The 17,632-nt window shown below is 31.4% G+C and overlaps 1 protein-coding gene and 1 non-coding gene across 5 annotated transcripts in view; both read left to right on the forward strand.

The window, feature by feature from the left end:
* Pak (serine/threonine-protein kinase PAK 3-like protein) overlaps positions 1–17,632 on the forward strand; it is a 463,040-nt gene that overhangs the window by 116,512 nt on the left and 328,896 nt on the right. For all 4 annotated transcript variants that reach the window (XM_089590045.1, XM_089590047.1, XM_089590043.1 and 1 more), the window contains exon 3: positions 5,518–5,713. In XM_089590045.1, the coding sequence (XP_089446171.1) occupies positions 5,518–5,713 (196 nt within the window). The remainder of the gene's footprint in view (positions 1–5,517; positions 5,714–17,632) is intronic.
* On the forward strand, positions 7,101–7,173 carry TRNAT-GGU (transfer RNA threonine (anticodon GGU)). The gene has a single exon. It is a non-coding gene; the product is annotated as a tRNA-Thr (tRNA).

The raw sequence follows: 17,632 nt of genomic DNA on the forward strand, positions 1-17,632 counted from the left end.
TTATACTCAAATTGAGATACAATTTTATTGACCTATCTTCAATTGTATCAATATCTTTTATTTTTATATTATATATGTCTGTTACCTACATTTTCCGAGTAATGTTTTGGCATGTATAATACTCTTGGCTTAAATACTTCTTTAATTCGTGCATCCTTTTTATTCATGTTCCAGCCCGTTAGTCTCTCTTGTACGCTTTTACATATATAGTTGTACGCAGTCTGTCCGATAGGTCCGAGGCCTATTTTAGGGATAGTGCCACTAGACCAGATATATGCTAGTACCATATAGGCCCACTCCAGACAAGCTTGTATCTATAGTAACAGATTTATAGCTTGGCTTTTTTTTTAACAGTAGCATTTTTAACTACACGGAAGACGATTCGGCACTGTGTGATTAAGCCTATGTGATTAAAGTATTTGAGTTCAACCGCATCTTGGAGCTATAACAGTCCTGAGCTCGACTTTTTACAGGCAGAAGATTGCACTGTATACGTTCAATATAGTATTGAATAGTGACGTGTCAATCGTTGGCACCACCAAACTCTTACGGTAGGCTCTCTACAGTTTAGTGGTAGCACTGAATGTACAGAAGCCAAAGAGGGGGAGTGCCCGAGCTCGAGTCATGCGACTATTTCGGCACATTGGATAGGTACACTTTGGGCATCGAGAATCTGCTACTGTTTTAATTTATACTTATAAGCATGACTGTTTTCGTACACTAAGTAAACTTAACTGGAAAATACGACGTGAATAAATATGTGAGCATACGTTATGATCGCACGATTACAAATTTTTTATGCAGATATGTATAGAGCTATTTAATTGTGTAAATTTATAAGGCAAGTATATGATTATCAATATTAATTTTCAAATTTAAGCCTTATTCTAGGTCTGTGTCATGGATTTGGTATCCAAGCGGAACAATCAGAAAAAATTTGAGTGCCCTGACCGGGAATCGAACCCATGACCCCTTATTATAATCTATAATGTCTCAATGGCTAGCATTCTAACCATCTGAGTCAACGACAAGCTTTGTAGGTATAGAAAAAACGGTGTAATATTTAATGTTTAAAGTACACCTATATATACAAAGAAGCCGAGCCCTTCCAACGTGCCAAAATGGTCCCATGACTCAAGCTCGAGCGCTCCCCCTCTTTGGCTTCTGAACGTTCAGTGCCACCACTGAACTTTAGAGAGCCTACCGTAAGAGTTTGGTGGCGCCAGCGATTGACACGTCACTGTTCAATGATATGTTGAACGTACACAGTGTAATCTTCTGACTGTAAAAAGTCGAGCTCAGGGCTGTTATATCTTAAAGATATGGTTAAATTCAAATACTTCAATTACATAGGCTGTTTCAGTGCCAAATCGTTGTCCGTGTAGACAATTTAAAAGTTTTCTTATGAATAGAAAACTTAGAAAAACGAGCAGTGATTAAATGCTTACGTTTTATAGTTTCAACACCTAAAGAAATAAAGGAAGAATATCACGGAACATTAAAAGACTCTGCTTTTGTACACTTAATGATTAAAAGGTAAATTGCAGAGTTTTAAATAGAAGGTACGAACATGAGTAATGAGTCTTGCTCTGGACATCCTATTTGCCATATGAGTTGGTTTAGAGGAGATAAGACAATCGATCAAAGCGGCCAGTCCGGTGAAAATACTGTATAAAAAAGGAATTTATAACACGATATTTGATAAAAATATTTGCAATAATGGTAATGTTATGAATGTTTATGGCATAGTAAAACGAGTAAAATAACACGTTGCATTGTCTTTGTCATCTGCTGCGCAAGCGCAGTGCATATTACTTTAAAGTCCTGCAGGAACTTTCGTGGTTATATGAATTATCATACATAAAATTATAATTACTGAATACATTCTTGTCAAATACAACCGTACAACTCTTTTTTTGCTTATCTACAACTTTTACCAATACTGTTAGTCAACAGTATGCTTTGACTTTAGGATTTTAGCGAAATGAGTTGTACGGTTTTTGCCTACTTTATATATAGACCTACATGATTTTTCTGAAAACTTACCCCGTTTGGAACCACCAGAGGTTGCTAGCAGCAATTCACACAGTGGATAGGTGATCACACCAAGAATAATTGAAAAAATTCATTACTTTGTCCTGAAAGATCGTAAATTAAAATTGTTTCAGATACATAAGGTTGTAAACATATTAAAAGTGCAGTCTGTGCAAGGTGATTACCACATTTGTTAGTTAATACCTCATCAATAACTACATAGAAAAATGGTTAATATTAAGAAGTTGAAACTCTACCGTAAAAATTGCAGTAAAGTTTTTAGATGGCTTGTTACTATAAATGAAACTTGGGTGGATTACCAAACTCCAGTCAGCCTACTCTAAAAAAGGTAAAGTCAGTTTTGTTAGCATCGTGATAATGCTCCAGCCCATCGTTCACTCATTGTATAGGAAAAAATTTACGTATTTAAGTTCATGGACATCTACCATGATTGCCAGATATAGCATCCAATGATGACCACCTGTTTCCTAGCTTAAAAAAATCTCTTACAGGACAAGATCTTACAGCAACGTGTCACCGACGCAGTAAGAAGATTTTTAAGGATTTTAACAAATCGCACTACAAAGATGGTCTAAATTAGACCATCGCTATAACAATGTAATAGCCTTTCCACAGATTATGTTGAAAAGTAAATAAAAAACAATATTTTGAAACGTTGTTATTATTGAGAGACTGGGGACTTATCAGTAGATTATTTTATGTGCTCCAGACTGTAGTTTTTTTTATTTAAATAAAAGCATTGTAACTCTTTGTATCTGAATAACTCAATATTGACATTTCTGCGTATTTTCTTTTTTAGTGGAATTAGTTAAATCTATCTTTCGACTCATGTAAGTCATGTGAATCTTTGTTTCTTAAAAGTAATCCTCATACATTTTTTAAACGAGCAGATATAGGGTGTATCACTGTTTTCATAGATAAAGGTGAATACCATGCCGAAATGTTTAAATTACTTAACGATACTAATACTTAAACAACAGTTGAACAAAATCCTCTTACTCAATTCCAAAAAGATACACATAAAATTTTACAATTGCTTAATGACTGAAACGTCTTGGCAAGAAAATTAACAAATTTATAAATTACCCAAACCAATACAGTAGCATGTAAAGCCTATGCACTTCCAAAATCTACAAAGTTGATTTTCCTCTTTGACAAATTATTTCAACTGTCAATATTTCTACATATTTCCTATCTAAAATATTTTATAATAGTATCTTTTCCAAACAGTCTCTCATATAGATAATAACTTACAATAAATAAAAAAAAATTGAAATATAAGCCTTCATAAATTCATTTAAATGTCTCTTGACGTCACGTCCTTATTGACAATATTCCATGCAATCTAGTCCTTGATAGCATAAACAGAAGATACTCTTGTATTAATAAAAATTACAAAATTCTACTTAAAACTATCAGTGACTGCACACATATTTTGTTTACTAACAGATATTTTGTTTTTTATTGATACTTTCTACCAGCAATCTTGTGGCATACCCTAGAGAATCATCTATTTCCTTGCTATTTGTAGATCTAGTAATGACGTGTTGCGAAATAATTTTTCTTATAGAATGAATACGTAAATATAATTGTTCGCCCTTTTTACATTTTTGTTACGTAGATGACACTGTAATTTATATTTATGAAAAGCTTATTCAAAAACTTTTGAGCATTTGTAATGATTGAATAAAAATGTAATATTTACACATGAATTCCAAAATAACAATAGTATTAATTTTTTGGGCATAACTTTAACAATAAGAACACACACAGATCACCACCAACGGGTATAATAAGGAAACATTAACAACCTAAACACTGAATTTTTTTCCCGCTATCCTTACAAGATAATGTAATTTACAACTTAAATAATAGTACCGCTTTGTCATCACACTTATCCTTTTGTAATATCAACATTTCAATATTAAGACAAGGACTGCTTGAGGGTAATTACTTAATATCTTTCGCAAACAAAGCTAAAATACAGAATTTTATTTTCATGAAAAAAATCTAGTTAAAATGATTTATTTAAGAGCACAACGTTAAAATTTATTATATCAGTGAGGTTGTTAAATAATAACTTCTTGAAAAAATGTAAAAATTGTTTTAAAGTCATACAACGTTATCATTTTTCCTTCAACTGAAAAATCTTTTAATAAGTTTATACAGCTAGGTAAATACAAAACGAGAACTCTTGATAGTATAAGAGATTATCTATAAGTTTTCTTGCCTTGACAGTCCCTTGAGTACACTAGTGAAACACAAAGAGTATTAACGCGTCATGTTAAAAACACGAAAACATTTATAAACAATATTTAGTAGTGTCTGACCATAGCCTCAATTTTTTTATGACTCCAACTAAAATTTAATTATAATCTCTGATAGAGAGTCTAAGTTTCAAAAAAGAATAATATCCAAAATAGTATATATTAGTCTAACGAACAATGCGCTTAACAGGACAGAGGACGTTAATTTGTTAAGTAAAGTTTATTCACCTTTGTATCAAATTTTAAAAGATAACAAATATTCAATTTTTGAGTACTACCTATGTATAAGACACATGAGCACACTGTTAAATCAGATACTATTTAATTATCTCACTGGGCATATGATCTAGTTGACACGAGTGATTTCGCACTCAAAATGTTTATTGTGTCATTTTGTTGAAAATTATTTATTCTTTGTATAGGTAACTTTTTCATGTATTTTTTATGTATTGATACTTTATATAGTTTTTGAGTATTGGTTAGAGTTAATAAAATTAGCGTGATGAGGCTGGCAAATATGGCAATCGAACCGTTGCTTTTAAAAAAAATCTATTTAATTATTAACGTTTTTATTTGGTCCACCCGTGATAATTGATCACTCCTTACATCTTATCGAGTTATGCAGGATGATCATTACTTTATACATACTGTCGTAACTTTTAACTCAAAGTTAAAAAAACAGTATTGTGCGTTCTTCTGCCTGAATCCTAATACAAAAAAATCTCTTTATGTAACATTAAACTCTCTTGGCATATTAAAATACGTTTTTTTTTATTTTTTACTATCGTCAACATGATTTTTATCATTGAATCTCGGGTTTTACATTAAGGAAAGAATGGGGTTAGAGCAGACCATTATACATAAATAGATATACTGTCCGGGTATTTATGGGATGGGATTGCGAGGAGGTTACGCTTGATTAAGTAAAATTAATTATCTTTTGTTTTCTAATATATGTCTTCCGACTAAGTACTACTTGTTACGAAGATAACTTTTCGTTAGCATTGATATGTTAGACTTTTTTCTACAGCAGTTACCACCTTAATAAAAATTATTTAGTTCGGAGATACTTTTAGTCATAGTTCCTCAGTCTGATAAGCTTAAAAACTTTCTAACGTTAATTAACTTACGAGATTTCTTTGAGTTATGCAGTGAAAGATTTAAATACATTATCAAATGCCTTTTCTATTTCCAGAAGTGAGTCCGTTTCTAGCATCCCTGTAGATATGCGTCCATTACCGAAAGAACCTGACGTTGATGACCGAAAGAAAAAAAATAGTAGAAGTAAAATGAAAACAAAGGATAATAAAGACAAGCCTAATATCAGCTACCCTACTAATTTTGAACACACAGTACATGTGGGATTTGATGCTGTTACTGGAGAATTTACAGTACGTATTGATTACTACGTTATAATTAATGTTTTGTATATAAAAATACAACACACAACATATTTTGTGTAATTGTATAATTTATGTGTTTAATTGTAAGTTACTGCATGGATAAATTATCTTAAGCTACTTTTCGTAAAATATCTAATAATTTTGGAATTTATTTTTCAAGCTGCCTCTGAAAGTGAGTAAAATATATTTAACTAATAACATAAAATTATAATTTAATGAGTGTGTGAATTGCTTGGTGATAAATTGCAAAATAGGTTCGTAAACATATCTTGAAATTGTAAAGAAGAAAAATTTAATGCTTATTGGTAACTTCCAAGCTCCTTTTAAATTTTCGTTAAAAGTTATTGGTGCAGCTGTGTATAACTCTATATCTGCATTAACCAAAAAAGTAGATGTTTTAATTTTCTTACGATATTTATTTGTTTAAATTCATTTCATATAAAATACATAAGAGTAAGAAAAACGATATTTATTCTTAATCATGTAATTTATTACGTATTTTTGAACTGACTAAACGATTGAAAATTTATTTACAGTTACTACTGATAAATTAAATGAGTTCTTGTATGTTTATTTAATCTTGAATATCTTGTGAAATCTGTATTTCAATTACATTTTTTTTTTTTTTTTTTTTTTTTGCAATTTTGACAATCAAAATTTCTCATTTGATACGTTAAGCTACATGTCTGTTGTAATACAATTTCCTTTTTTAATTATATTATAACACTGTTTGTATGCTTTTTACGTTTTTTTTTAAGCTGCTCTTATGTTCAAATCTTACCAAACAATATTTTTATTTTTTTGCAATAAAATTATTATTATAAAAATAAGTTTAAATTAAAAAAATTAAATATCATTTCTAAAGTAAGAATTAAATCATGTTATTTACAAAATCATAAAATAACCATCAATTTAAAAAATAGCACGTATAAGTTCACACATATTTTATCCAATCTCATTGTGTCAACTTAAAGGTATATATTTATATTATACATATATATTCATTTAATTGAGATACTTTTGTTACGTCTAAACTTCAAAATAAAAAGTAGAACTCGTAGATTTGTTCAACAAACGACTGAATTTAATTTTTGTTTGGTAGGAGTCAGTCATTGACCCACAGGCCTTATCTCCTCTTACTTACTTTACTTTGAAATCTTTGACTTGGTATTTAGTTTCACCAAGTAATACGTATGAATTGGTGTTTCAACATTCGCTTGTATACTATTAGTTGTATGAATTTCTAATTTACCGACAAGCATTAGAGTCACATAACTCATAAGTCACATAACTTTATCGGGCTATGGTGAAAAACAGCTCTGAAAATTAAGAATAAGAAATTTATCTAAGCTTATGGTGCGAGTGAATGTGCAGCTCCTCGGTAGCTTAAGTGATAGAGCAACTGTCCGGTAAACAGGAGGTTGTGTGTTCGATCCACACCCGGGGAGGATATTTTTCTCATTCTTATTTGTTTGTTAAGAAAATTTTCTTGAAGAAGAATTAATGTGGTTTGATATTATGAGTCTTGAGTATTTTGGATATTGAGAAAAAAGGGCATGTATGGAGGATATAGAGTGCTTGTATTGAAAGTGCCGTTATCTATGCATATGCACCTCTTGATACAATGATTTAGATGTATCAACATTCGCTTGTATACCATTGGTCGTATGAATTTCTAAGTTTTAATTTTTCTTAACCTAACTTAATTCTATAATCGTTGATTGTTTTACATCCCATACGACATCGACATTAAGTACGGTCGATTTACCGACGACACACTCTTCTACAGTCACTCCTGAAAAGATAAAACATTAAAATGCCTACAGCAGCATTACACACTACTGCTAGACTTCTATAAAAAAACTCAAACTAAGATAAATTCAGCAATAACAAAGTGTATCATTTTTAGCAAAAATTACAAGCCTCATCTCCCAAAATCACACAGCCAAATCACAGTATTGAACAATTAAATCACTATCAGGAAATTAGTCAAGCATCCAGGAGTCACACAAGATGACAAGTTAATCTTTAACAACCATATGAAAAAATAGTCCTAAAGTTAACAAAGTAATTACAGCTCTTATCCTTATTCTACGGAAAAAAGCAAAATATTAACCAAAAATAAATTGTAACATATAAAACCATCATCTGACTAGTAATGCTATATATTTTACCGGTCTGAAGCAACTAAATCTTTGGCACCAATCTATCAAAACTCCAAAAAGTTTAATACAAATGTCTAAAGACGATTACACGATCTCCTCAAAAGAACAAATGAATCAGAAGTACACAAAAATACAAACACACCCTACCTTAAACAAATCCTACAAAAACACAAAAGTAAGGTGTAGTTGAACATCCAAGTAAAATCAATATAACATATTACAACGCTTAAAGCAGTCAAGATGAAATTTTCCAGGCAAAAATAAGAAAGTTAAACTACAAAAAAACAAAGTAAATACAATACTAAACATTAAAACCCTAAATAAAAACTGTCCTAGGTAAAAACGACAAGGGGCTAAAAATAGGGATCTAACCCAATGACTCCCGATGATCAATCACGACAAATAAAAAATTGGTAAAAATAGGAAATTACCCTAACACTTGAACAGCAGTGTTACCAAAATTGGAAGATTAGCTTCTAAAATATTCTAAACTACACCATTTTATCAAATGAAGCTAAGTATAGCATGTTTTCTCTCACCCCTCCATGCGACAGTCGTAAAACTATAAAGAAGTTGGACTTTTTGTGATCATTTTTAATTATTTTATACGTTTTTTTAACTTTTCTTTTCCCTCCTGCCCCCTCGCCACCCATACGATTTCATGTCAATATTAGGTTCTACATTATGTTCGTTATTAACTCTTACTGCAAAGGTTCCGTTAGTCAAAAAGCTATCGATGATTTTGATTCTACACTTAAGTATGTTATGTTCGCTGAAAAGATGGATGGATTAGGTGCGTCCTAGGGATCCTTCTGACGTCTGTGTATATCAATATATTTATAATCAATAACCCAGGACGTTTGTTTAGATATTTTTGATAGTTAAAAAAGTTGACCGATACATAACGTTATTTTAACATCACGCAATGATTACGCTTATTTTTTTAATACCAAACTATTAAATTAGATCTCTGGAACAACAACTGTGTATTATACTATCGACAGTGCTACTTATAAAAGAGTAGATAAAAGTAAGAAAAACATTTATATAACCTTTCATCTAGAAATTCTTAATAGTTTTAAAGGTCTCTAGACAAGTCTTTAGAAAAAAGTGCAATAGTAATATGAATAAGAAGTTTAAGTATATCTCATGGGTTTTGTAATAGAAGGTGATTAAGAGTCAACAAGTTATTCAAGTACTATCTTAAAAAAGGAATCATTACTGGAAAAAAATTAGGACTTAAGTTCTGATAGAAAAATAACTTAGAATACACGTCTTTCATGTCATTCACTCAATTCAGAAAACAACTTCCTCTTGTTTTATTACTTTAAAAATTATAAATAAATCACAAGATCAAAGTTTCCATAAAGTTGGTAAATACTTAGAAAAATTTAGGTTCTCTCACGGTTAATTGTATATAGCTTTATCTCAATATAAATTACCTATCGATAATATTAAATAACCTATCGATTTAAATAGCATCTAAAAATAATTGTATAATTTAAAATATTGTGTGTGAACATGTATTACTTATATTATAAATATTCTATTATGCTTTTAACAATCAATTAAGTTTAAAGTATTAAAATAACAAGATAAAACTGAATACAATTCTCTTATTATTTGATTGATAAGTAATATGTTTTTATATGTGCTCTTAAGTAGTTATAAGTTTATTTCTTATTATTATTCATTGTCATATTATCTACTTACTATGAATCTATTAATCAGTTTTATTAAATATAACTTTTTCAAAAACACCAAGTGGGGAGGGGGGCGTAGAGAAGTGGAATAAATTTTGTGGGTGCAAGAGAGGAAGCATGAAGGGGGAGAAATTTTTTTATTTTACGGAGCAGCAGATAAAAACTCGTGAAGAAACGTGGAAAAGCGTGGAGAAAAAAACTGACTGCCCCGGACAATACAACTTTACAATATTGGAATGTAAATATATGTATAAATTTCTCCGTGCGAGATATTCTGGTCGAGAACACCTATTTTGCAAAAGCATTTTCGTATGATCTTGTGTGAAATAAGCTTCTCACTGAATAATTTATTTTTTCATAACGATAAGGATATCCCTCTTTCTACTTCCTCCTAATTTGAATATCTCATAGAAAGCATAACAATAAGGGCTTAGCTTTTTCTTTATTGAAAAACTCGTTTTACTTTTTTTTTTGTCTGTTGATCAATTCAAGAGGAAAATGTAAAAGAAAAAAAATTATTTAAGTGCATAATATTTCGTATAAGAATAATTTTCACTTATAATCATTACAACATATTAAATGTTTTATTTGCTGCATACAACTTAAGATTATTACGTCCCTTAAGTGGAAGATGTAAATACATTTTTTTTAGTCTTATTTAGTGTGCAAAATATATAATAAATCAAAAAACTGTTATAACTTATGATATAAAAGTAATTATCTAAACAATTTGATCTCATGTTGCACGTTGAACACTACTAGCACATGCATAACTTGCAACTAGAAAAATGTAAAGTCAGCATACATTTACAATTATAATTTATAAGACTTAAGAATATAGTATATTTTATTTATGCTAACTAATGACAGTGAAAAAAACAGCTGCCGGTTGTTTAAATTTTATTATGTTTGCCATTCCGCGTTTTTAACAGTATTTGTTAGCATTATAATTAGAGTCTGATTCTCTGTAAATTTGAAAACGATGCATTCTATTATTTGAAACAGATTTTACTCATAAAATCTTGCTAAATTGAGCTTTCTGGTGCTTTAAAAAGTTAAACCGCAGACGTGTAACATAATCATTGCAAACATTATTAATAATTACATATTTATAAAATATGTAAGAACTTTTTGTTTGGTAATAGCTACATTTATCCTATTCTTGATACAAAACGGATCAAGTTCCATGTTAAGCGTTCATACTTTTAACAAATTGGTAAAATATACAATTTTTGATGATATTTCCTGTGTGATTGTGCTCAATACAATTTTAAAGCATTTTGTAGATGATATTATAAGTTTAACTGTTTCATTAGCCGACTCAACTCAAAATGGAAAATGCATCTTTCACTTTAAAGCACCGTAAAGTTCTATGTAAGTTGGGTTGAATATTCTTGTATATTCAGATAAAATTCTCAACATCAGCCTTAGGGTATCGTAAAAATATTAGGATATCATGCATTCTTCAAAAGTATGAGTATGGCTTGTAATTATTATCATCTTTTCTGAATTTTTTTTTTTTTTTTTTTTTTTTCCTTTTTTTCAATTCATTCTACCGGGTTACCGCGACAGCCTATCGGTCGAGTCACTAGGGCCACCCATTTACCACTTATGTGTAGGGGTGCATTGCTGCACCGATTTACCAATCCTTTAATTAATATCGTACCTATCTTACCATGAGCATAGTGCGAATATCTCCGATGAAACACCTTCCCAGTTAATCTGACTCTCTTTGCACCCACGGTATATTAGGTCCACTCACCACTGTGTAGCCTTTCCTTGGAAAAGAATTCGTATTTTAGGACGTCCACTTCTCAAGGGTTAATCCAGAGCTCTCTGCTGAAACATCAGATCCAGGCTAATTAGCATCTCCGGAGAAAGCCCATGTTTCAGGGACTACTCCTCGCTGCTAAAGGTTGCGATCCCTGCCTAGTGCCTGGAATCGGACCCGCTAATACCTACCAATAACCCTAACACTGTTTTGCATTTACTCAGGCCCAAAGACCTGTGGGGCAAGAAAAAAATTCTGAAAACACTGTGAAGGTAAATTTCACGAAAAATCCGCCACAAAATAGTCGAAGTTTCATGGGAACATTTTTCGGTGAAAACAGTTTTTGCAAAAATCTGCACTCACCGGAAATCGAATCCACGTCCCCTAGAACGACGTTGTATCATCAACAAGCATCTTTACCACTGTGCAAACGCCGCTCCTTATCTGTATCATACCTACCCTATAATCAATCCAAAGTGACGGACAAATCATAAAATTTCTGTTGCAGACATTTTAAGATCACAATACTGTACTCAACGATTAGGAGAAGTTATATAAGACTTGTTAGCAGTTTTACTTCCATAATCGAAACTTTTCCTTCTTTCATTTCATTGTTGAAAAGATGAATATTTTTCTTTAAAAATGTACATATTAAGAAGTTGGTTTATAACCAACATGCTAATACCCTTAAGATAGTTATGCATGAGATTAACTGATACCTTTTTTATCAAGTAGAAGGCAGTGATCGCATTAAAAGTGTACTCTCCTTTTACACTTATTATTTAACAATTTAATTTTTTTCATGTCCTTATTATAACTTTTTACTTTCTTCATTTATTATTTTATTAAACGCACAGATGGGCACAGTCTTTTTTTTAGAAAATTTGAAGATTCTACAAAAATGATATCTAGCAAAAAGTTTATTGAATCCAACTATTGAATTTGAACCTAATTTATCGCCTTAAACTAATTCTACACGAAAAAAAACGCTATCCTCAAAAATTGAACCAGCAATCTTCTGCACGCCAGCCGAGTACCTTATCTGCTCTGCTACAAGTGATTCCTATTATAGATTAACTACTTTTTCCTCGGGATAGTGTGACTCGTAACTACTAAATAAGTTAATGTAGAAATAGAAATGAAAAAAATGCTTACTTATGTTAATCGAAAAATAAAAAAAAATTTAATACTTTTACTTGATAGTAAATAACTGACGTGTAAAAATACAAATATTCTAGAAAAATTTTAACTAAAAAATAATTTTTTGGGTATCATCTCTAGTTTTGTTATGTTACGCAAGAGTGCCTTAGTGCAGTGCATAAGGCACAAGGTAATTTAGCTTTTATTGTTCTTTTAATCAAATTTTTTAGTGATAATCTTACTGTTAGTATCAAAAGTGTATCAATTGGCAAAGAAAAAACAGTAAGAAGAGAAAAACATTTATTTTGTATGAATAACAACTACCAACATTGCGATCACACTAATGTATAGTGGAGTGAATGTTGACAATTTATTTACATTCTTAAAGTTACTGTTCTTATAACAAATTGATTTGCAAATTGAATTCTGATTGCAACTAAGTAGGATCTAAAAAAATATAAATTAATGCAATAATTCGTACAAATATCAAATAAATTATTTTCTTTTAAAGTTACCTAATCTCAAAGGTCGAAATAGACTTTTTTCTTACACATATTAACTGTTTATTTTTGTTAATGTGGCATAATAACCACAGATCAGTTAATATTCATATTCAATTAAATTATTTAGTAAAAATTTAATTAAATCCCAATAATTAATATAATTCTTGTTGTCTGTCGACCTTCGGGATATCATGCTATCGTCATTTCCTACATCTGTGGCGTTACCGACATTTCATATACATACGTTTATTTCAATTCAACATGTTTCTTATTATATAACTTCGAAATAGATTTTTTTTTTATGTGCTTAACTGAATACATAAACTTAATATAAAAATTGTAAAACAGGGGATATCTTTTATATTAATGTAATCAAAGGTCAGTGTATTTGATCCTTCTCCAAAAGCTATTGAATATCGGGTCTGTTATTTTGTACATTTTATCAAATAATTAACTATTCATTTGATTTACATCTTTTTGTATTAATTAAATAATCCTTTCTAAATCATAGGAATCAATAATTTTAAGAAGCTGCTTTTTTTTGTATATTAATGAATATTTAACTAATTTTAAATAATTTTTCACTTGTAGAACATATGAATGAATGATTTCTTGACACAATTTTCTCATTAATTTTTTTAATTTTCAAAAAATTTGCAAGCATTTTGTAATTTTTTTCATTTTTTTTTCTTTCAATAGTTTATTCATACAAGTTTCTATTAATTTATTGATTGATTTAATTTCATTTTATTCTTTTGCAATCTTTCATTTAGGTCTAGCGTGATTTTTTTACTTAAGGACGTTTATAACAGTTATCAAAGTGAACGTTGAAAGAGATAAGAGAAGCACAATTATGCATCAACCCTGGCAGTTACTTTCGTCATAATAACGTACCTATATATATATATATATATATATATATATATATATATATATACGCTTTCATGCATACTTGACCTCTTTTGACTTATTATATTAAAATAATAACTTGTGGATCTATTCAAAAATTAAGTGAGTTTATCTCAGTATTTTTTTATACAAACAAAATTGTAACATTTCTACAGATTATCTTACTAATAAATAAAGCAAAGTCGCTAAAATTGTTGCAATCGCTAACTGCAAAGACTACTCAGCCCATCTTGCTGACATTTTACATACTGATTCTTTACACGTCTCAAATGGTTTTAGTATAGTTTTTATCTTAAAAAAAATGGATAACAGTATTATTAAATAAGCCCAACATTTTGTAAAAATATGCGAGCTTTTCACTTCACTATTAGTAGCATTTGCTAGGTGGCGTAAAAGTAAAATTAGAGCTACCTGCATTAGAGTTACGTAATTCTGGTTATTGTATTCCCGAGTAAACTACAAAATACGACAGTCGAGCACCGGCAGTGCATGAAGCATAGAGCTAGAAGTCGTGCAGCTGGGTATCCCGGCTACTGACCACATTGTTCTGTTATGGATAAGCGACTTACGTCAAAATCTGTCCCGAACTATCGAGATAGACGAGTGCCACCATTAAAAAGGTTTTCTGAATGCCAATGTCTCTGGCGAAATGCCAGAAGACGTGTCTAGCTAGAGCACAATCTGATCTAGTATTTTGGGGTTTCATGGCCATTTTTTCAACTAACCCGATGCTACCTGAGCAAATTTTGCTACAACAGCGAGCCAGGAAAAACAATACTGGGGAGTTGGGGCAGTCACAACGGCCTCCTTCTTAGTGGTTCGTTCCAACGGCATACCCACAGAAAAGGTATTCCCCAAGCCAACTTGCCGGACTAACGATGAGCGGTCGTACCCGGGGAACGACCCGAAGACAAAGTATTATTTGGTCAGCGGCGTACTTCCATCTAGCACGGTCTCGGTATACAGAAACCCTGAAGGTAAGAGTCAAGCTACCCGCAGCCAGCTCTCCATCATCAAGAATAATAATAAGGAATAGCTGGAAATTTCACCACTGGCCTTTTTCAGGGCTATCATAAGTATTTACATTCGCTGCTTAACCATCAATCTCATCGGTTATTTTAAGGGCCACCTAACGTTCAACTACCTTACCAACAAATTTTTTTTTACTACCATTTCTGGCAACGATTCGTCGACTAAAATACTATATAAAGCCGGTCACTATTAAGTCAAGTCAGTCATTCACTGGCAGACGTAATGAGCGGAGTTGTTCGTCGCAAGGCTGGAAACCCCGGCGATCGATGACCCTATACTGCCCTCTTGACTCTAAGCATTTAACCAGGAAACACCGATCCTCTCCGGGGTCTGCGCTGGGTGAACTCAATAGCTACAAAGAAAAAATAAACTCGAACAAATGGAGCAGTCTCCAACGGGCAAGCATCATGAACCAGTCTGCTCATCTATAAATCACGAAAACAACTGAGCTCTACAAAAAAAAGGTGCTTTAGACACAAACGTCTCCAGTGTAATATCAGAAGACGAAAAAGCTCTACAACTAAGGTCGATGTCCCAGTACTCGGTCATGTCCCAATAGTCGGTCATCTGGCTGATTTTTTCAATATAAATTTTCAAAACATACATAAATCGGGTAGCTATTCAGACACTAAGCAATTACTCTTTCAATACAAGTTAATGTATAAACCCAATTGAAAAAATAACGAAGGCCCATAAAAGAAAAAAAGTGACCGACTATTGGGACATTTCGTCTGCTTAAGTGAGCGAGTACTCAGACATCCACCTTAGCTTCAACGCTTCCGACGTTGTAGTTTCGATTAGTCTAGTGCTACAACAGCAGGCTAGAGAAGACCATCCTTAGGTATCCAGGCAGTCACGTTTGCTGGAAACTTTAGTCACATAAGAGTTTAGCTCACCGGTCCTTTTTAGGACCATCGGATGTCGAACCACCTTGCCAACAAATATATTACAACCTAACAAAATTGACAAATAAAAATTCCATGAAGTGAGAAATCTGGTAATGGATCAGGTAGGATAATATATATTTGTCTTTATTGTGGCTATGAAAAATGGAGAGATTAAGCTCCAGGACTTTGTTGCTCTGGTAAGTAAGTTGTCGGATTCGAAAAAATACTTTTTTAATTACATATTTGTTGTCAGTTTTAAATTCTCACAGTTTGAACGAGCAGCTCTTTTCATTCATTGTAACATGAGAAAGTGCAAATCAACAGCCCTTTAGGGCCAAAAATTATTTTATTACGCAAGGAACGCACGGTACTTTTCGGGATCATTACATTTTTTTCACTTTTTATGGCTCATTACTTGAGCAAATAAACTGCACGTATTTCGAACAAAAATGTTTTTAATTAAAATTATTCTGTGCTGAAAAGTTTTAGTAAATATAAAATTTCTAACTAAAAACGTATAAAATAACATGTCAACACACACTACTGTGGTCCATTTAGTGAGTTTCGAAGCCGGGGGGGGGCGCTAGTTTCCGTATAAATACAATTTTATGTGATTCTTCTACAAGATTACGTGTTTATTTACGATTATTGTAAATTATACGTATAATAAAGTGTACAGTTAAACGATCTGCAATTTTTCGTAAATATTTTTACTGTTGAATGGAATAATAAGTTAGATGTTTAAGTAAAATTTATCAAAAATCTATGGTCGATAAACGTCCTGAAGTGACATTCACTGGCATGTAATATTATTATATTGAAGATAAAGTGGTACTACAGAATGCTCTTCGAAAGACTTTATATTAATATATATATAATTCCTCTTTCAAGTTCTATCAAAAAACTTATCAAATTCAAGTATCATAGTTATTTTTAACATGTATGCCCACAATGGGGCTTATATCTCTTTTTATTGGCATACATCTCTGCGGAGTGGTGCGCAGCAGCTGAAGAGTGGCATAGGACGGCGTGGTTAGTGATAGGGCCCCTAATAGGCATAGACCTAAGGATAACTGTGTTGCATAGGAATATATATATATATATACGTATATACACATGAGTTCATACCTCTTACGAGGTCAGAACCTAATACAAAAAAATATATATACATAAAAAACTAACTTTTATTAAATTCATAAGGTTAGGTGAGCTTGATGTATTCCGAAAGATAATGACAATTTTTCAAGATATTTTATATTAGAATTACAATTGTTTTCTTTATCCATTACACAATCAGCGCTGCAAGATAAATGACGTAATATAAGAGTAGTTACTTAAAATTTACATTGACATATTTCTACGTATAGCAAAAATTACAAATATTCTATAAGTGCCTTTACCATACATACAAAAGTGTTAGTTTATCAAAATTATTCTATTACGGAATGTCGGATTTAAAAAGTAATTAAATTAACACAAATTTAGCAAGTGTATAAATATATTATTACACAGTTGAACAAATTATACAATAACAATACTTATTATATTGGGTTAGGGAAATAGTTACTTTGGTTTTTTTTATGTTTTGCAAAGTGAATTTATTCATATAAATTTCAAATACTTATCAACGTTATATGTGCCATTTTATCGATGACCTCATGCCATTTTTCTGGTAGAATCATTATTCCGTCACTAAATTACTTATGAGGTTTCTGGGCAAACACTGAATCAAGCGATTTTTGCAAGCCTCTTGTGATGCCAACTCTACACTGCTAAGAGAATTCTAAAGAGACCGAA

The sequence above is a fragment of the Copidosoma floridanum genome, unplaced genomic scaffold, assembly GCF_036245765.1.
Source record: "Copidosoma floridanum isolate Cflo_tuat_1 unplaced genomic scaffold, Cflo_Japanese_pri ptg000011l, whole genome shotgun sequence".
NCBI lineage: Eukaryota > Metazoa > Arthropoda > Insecta > Hymenoptera > Encyrtidae > Copidosoma > Copidosoma floridanum.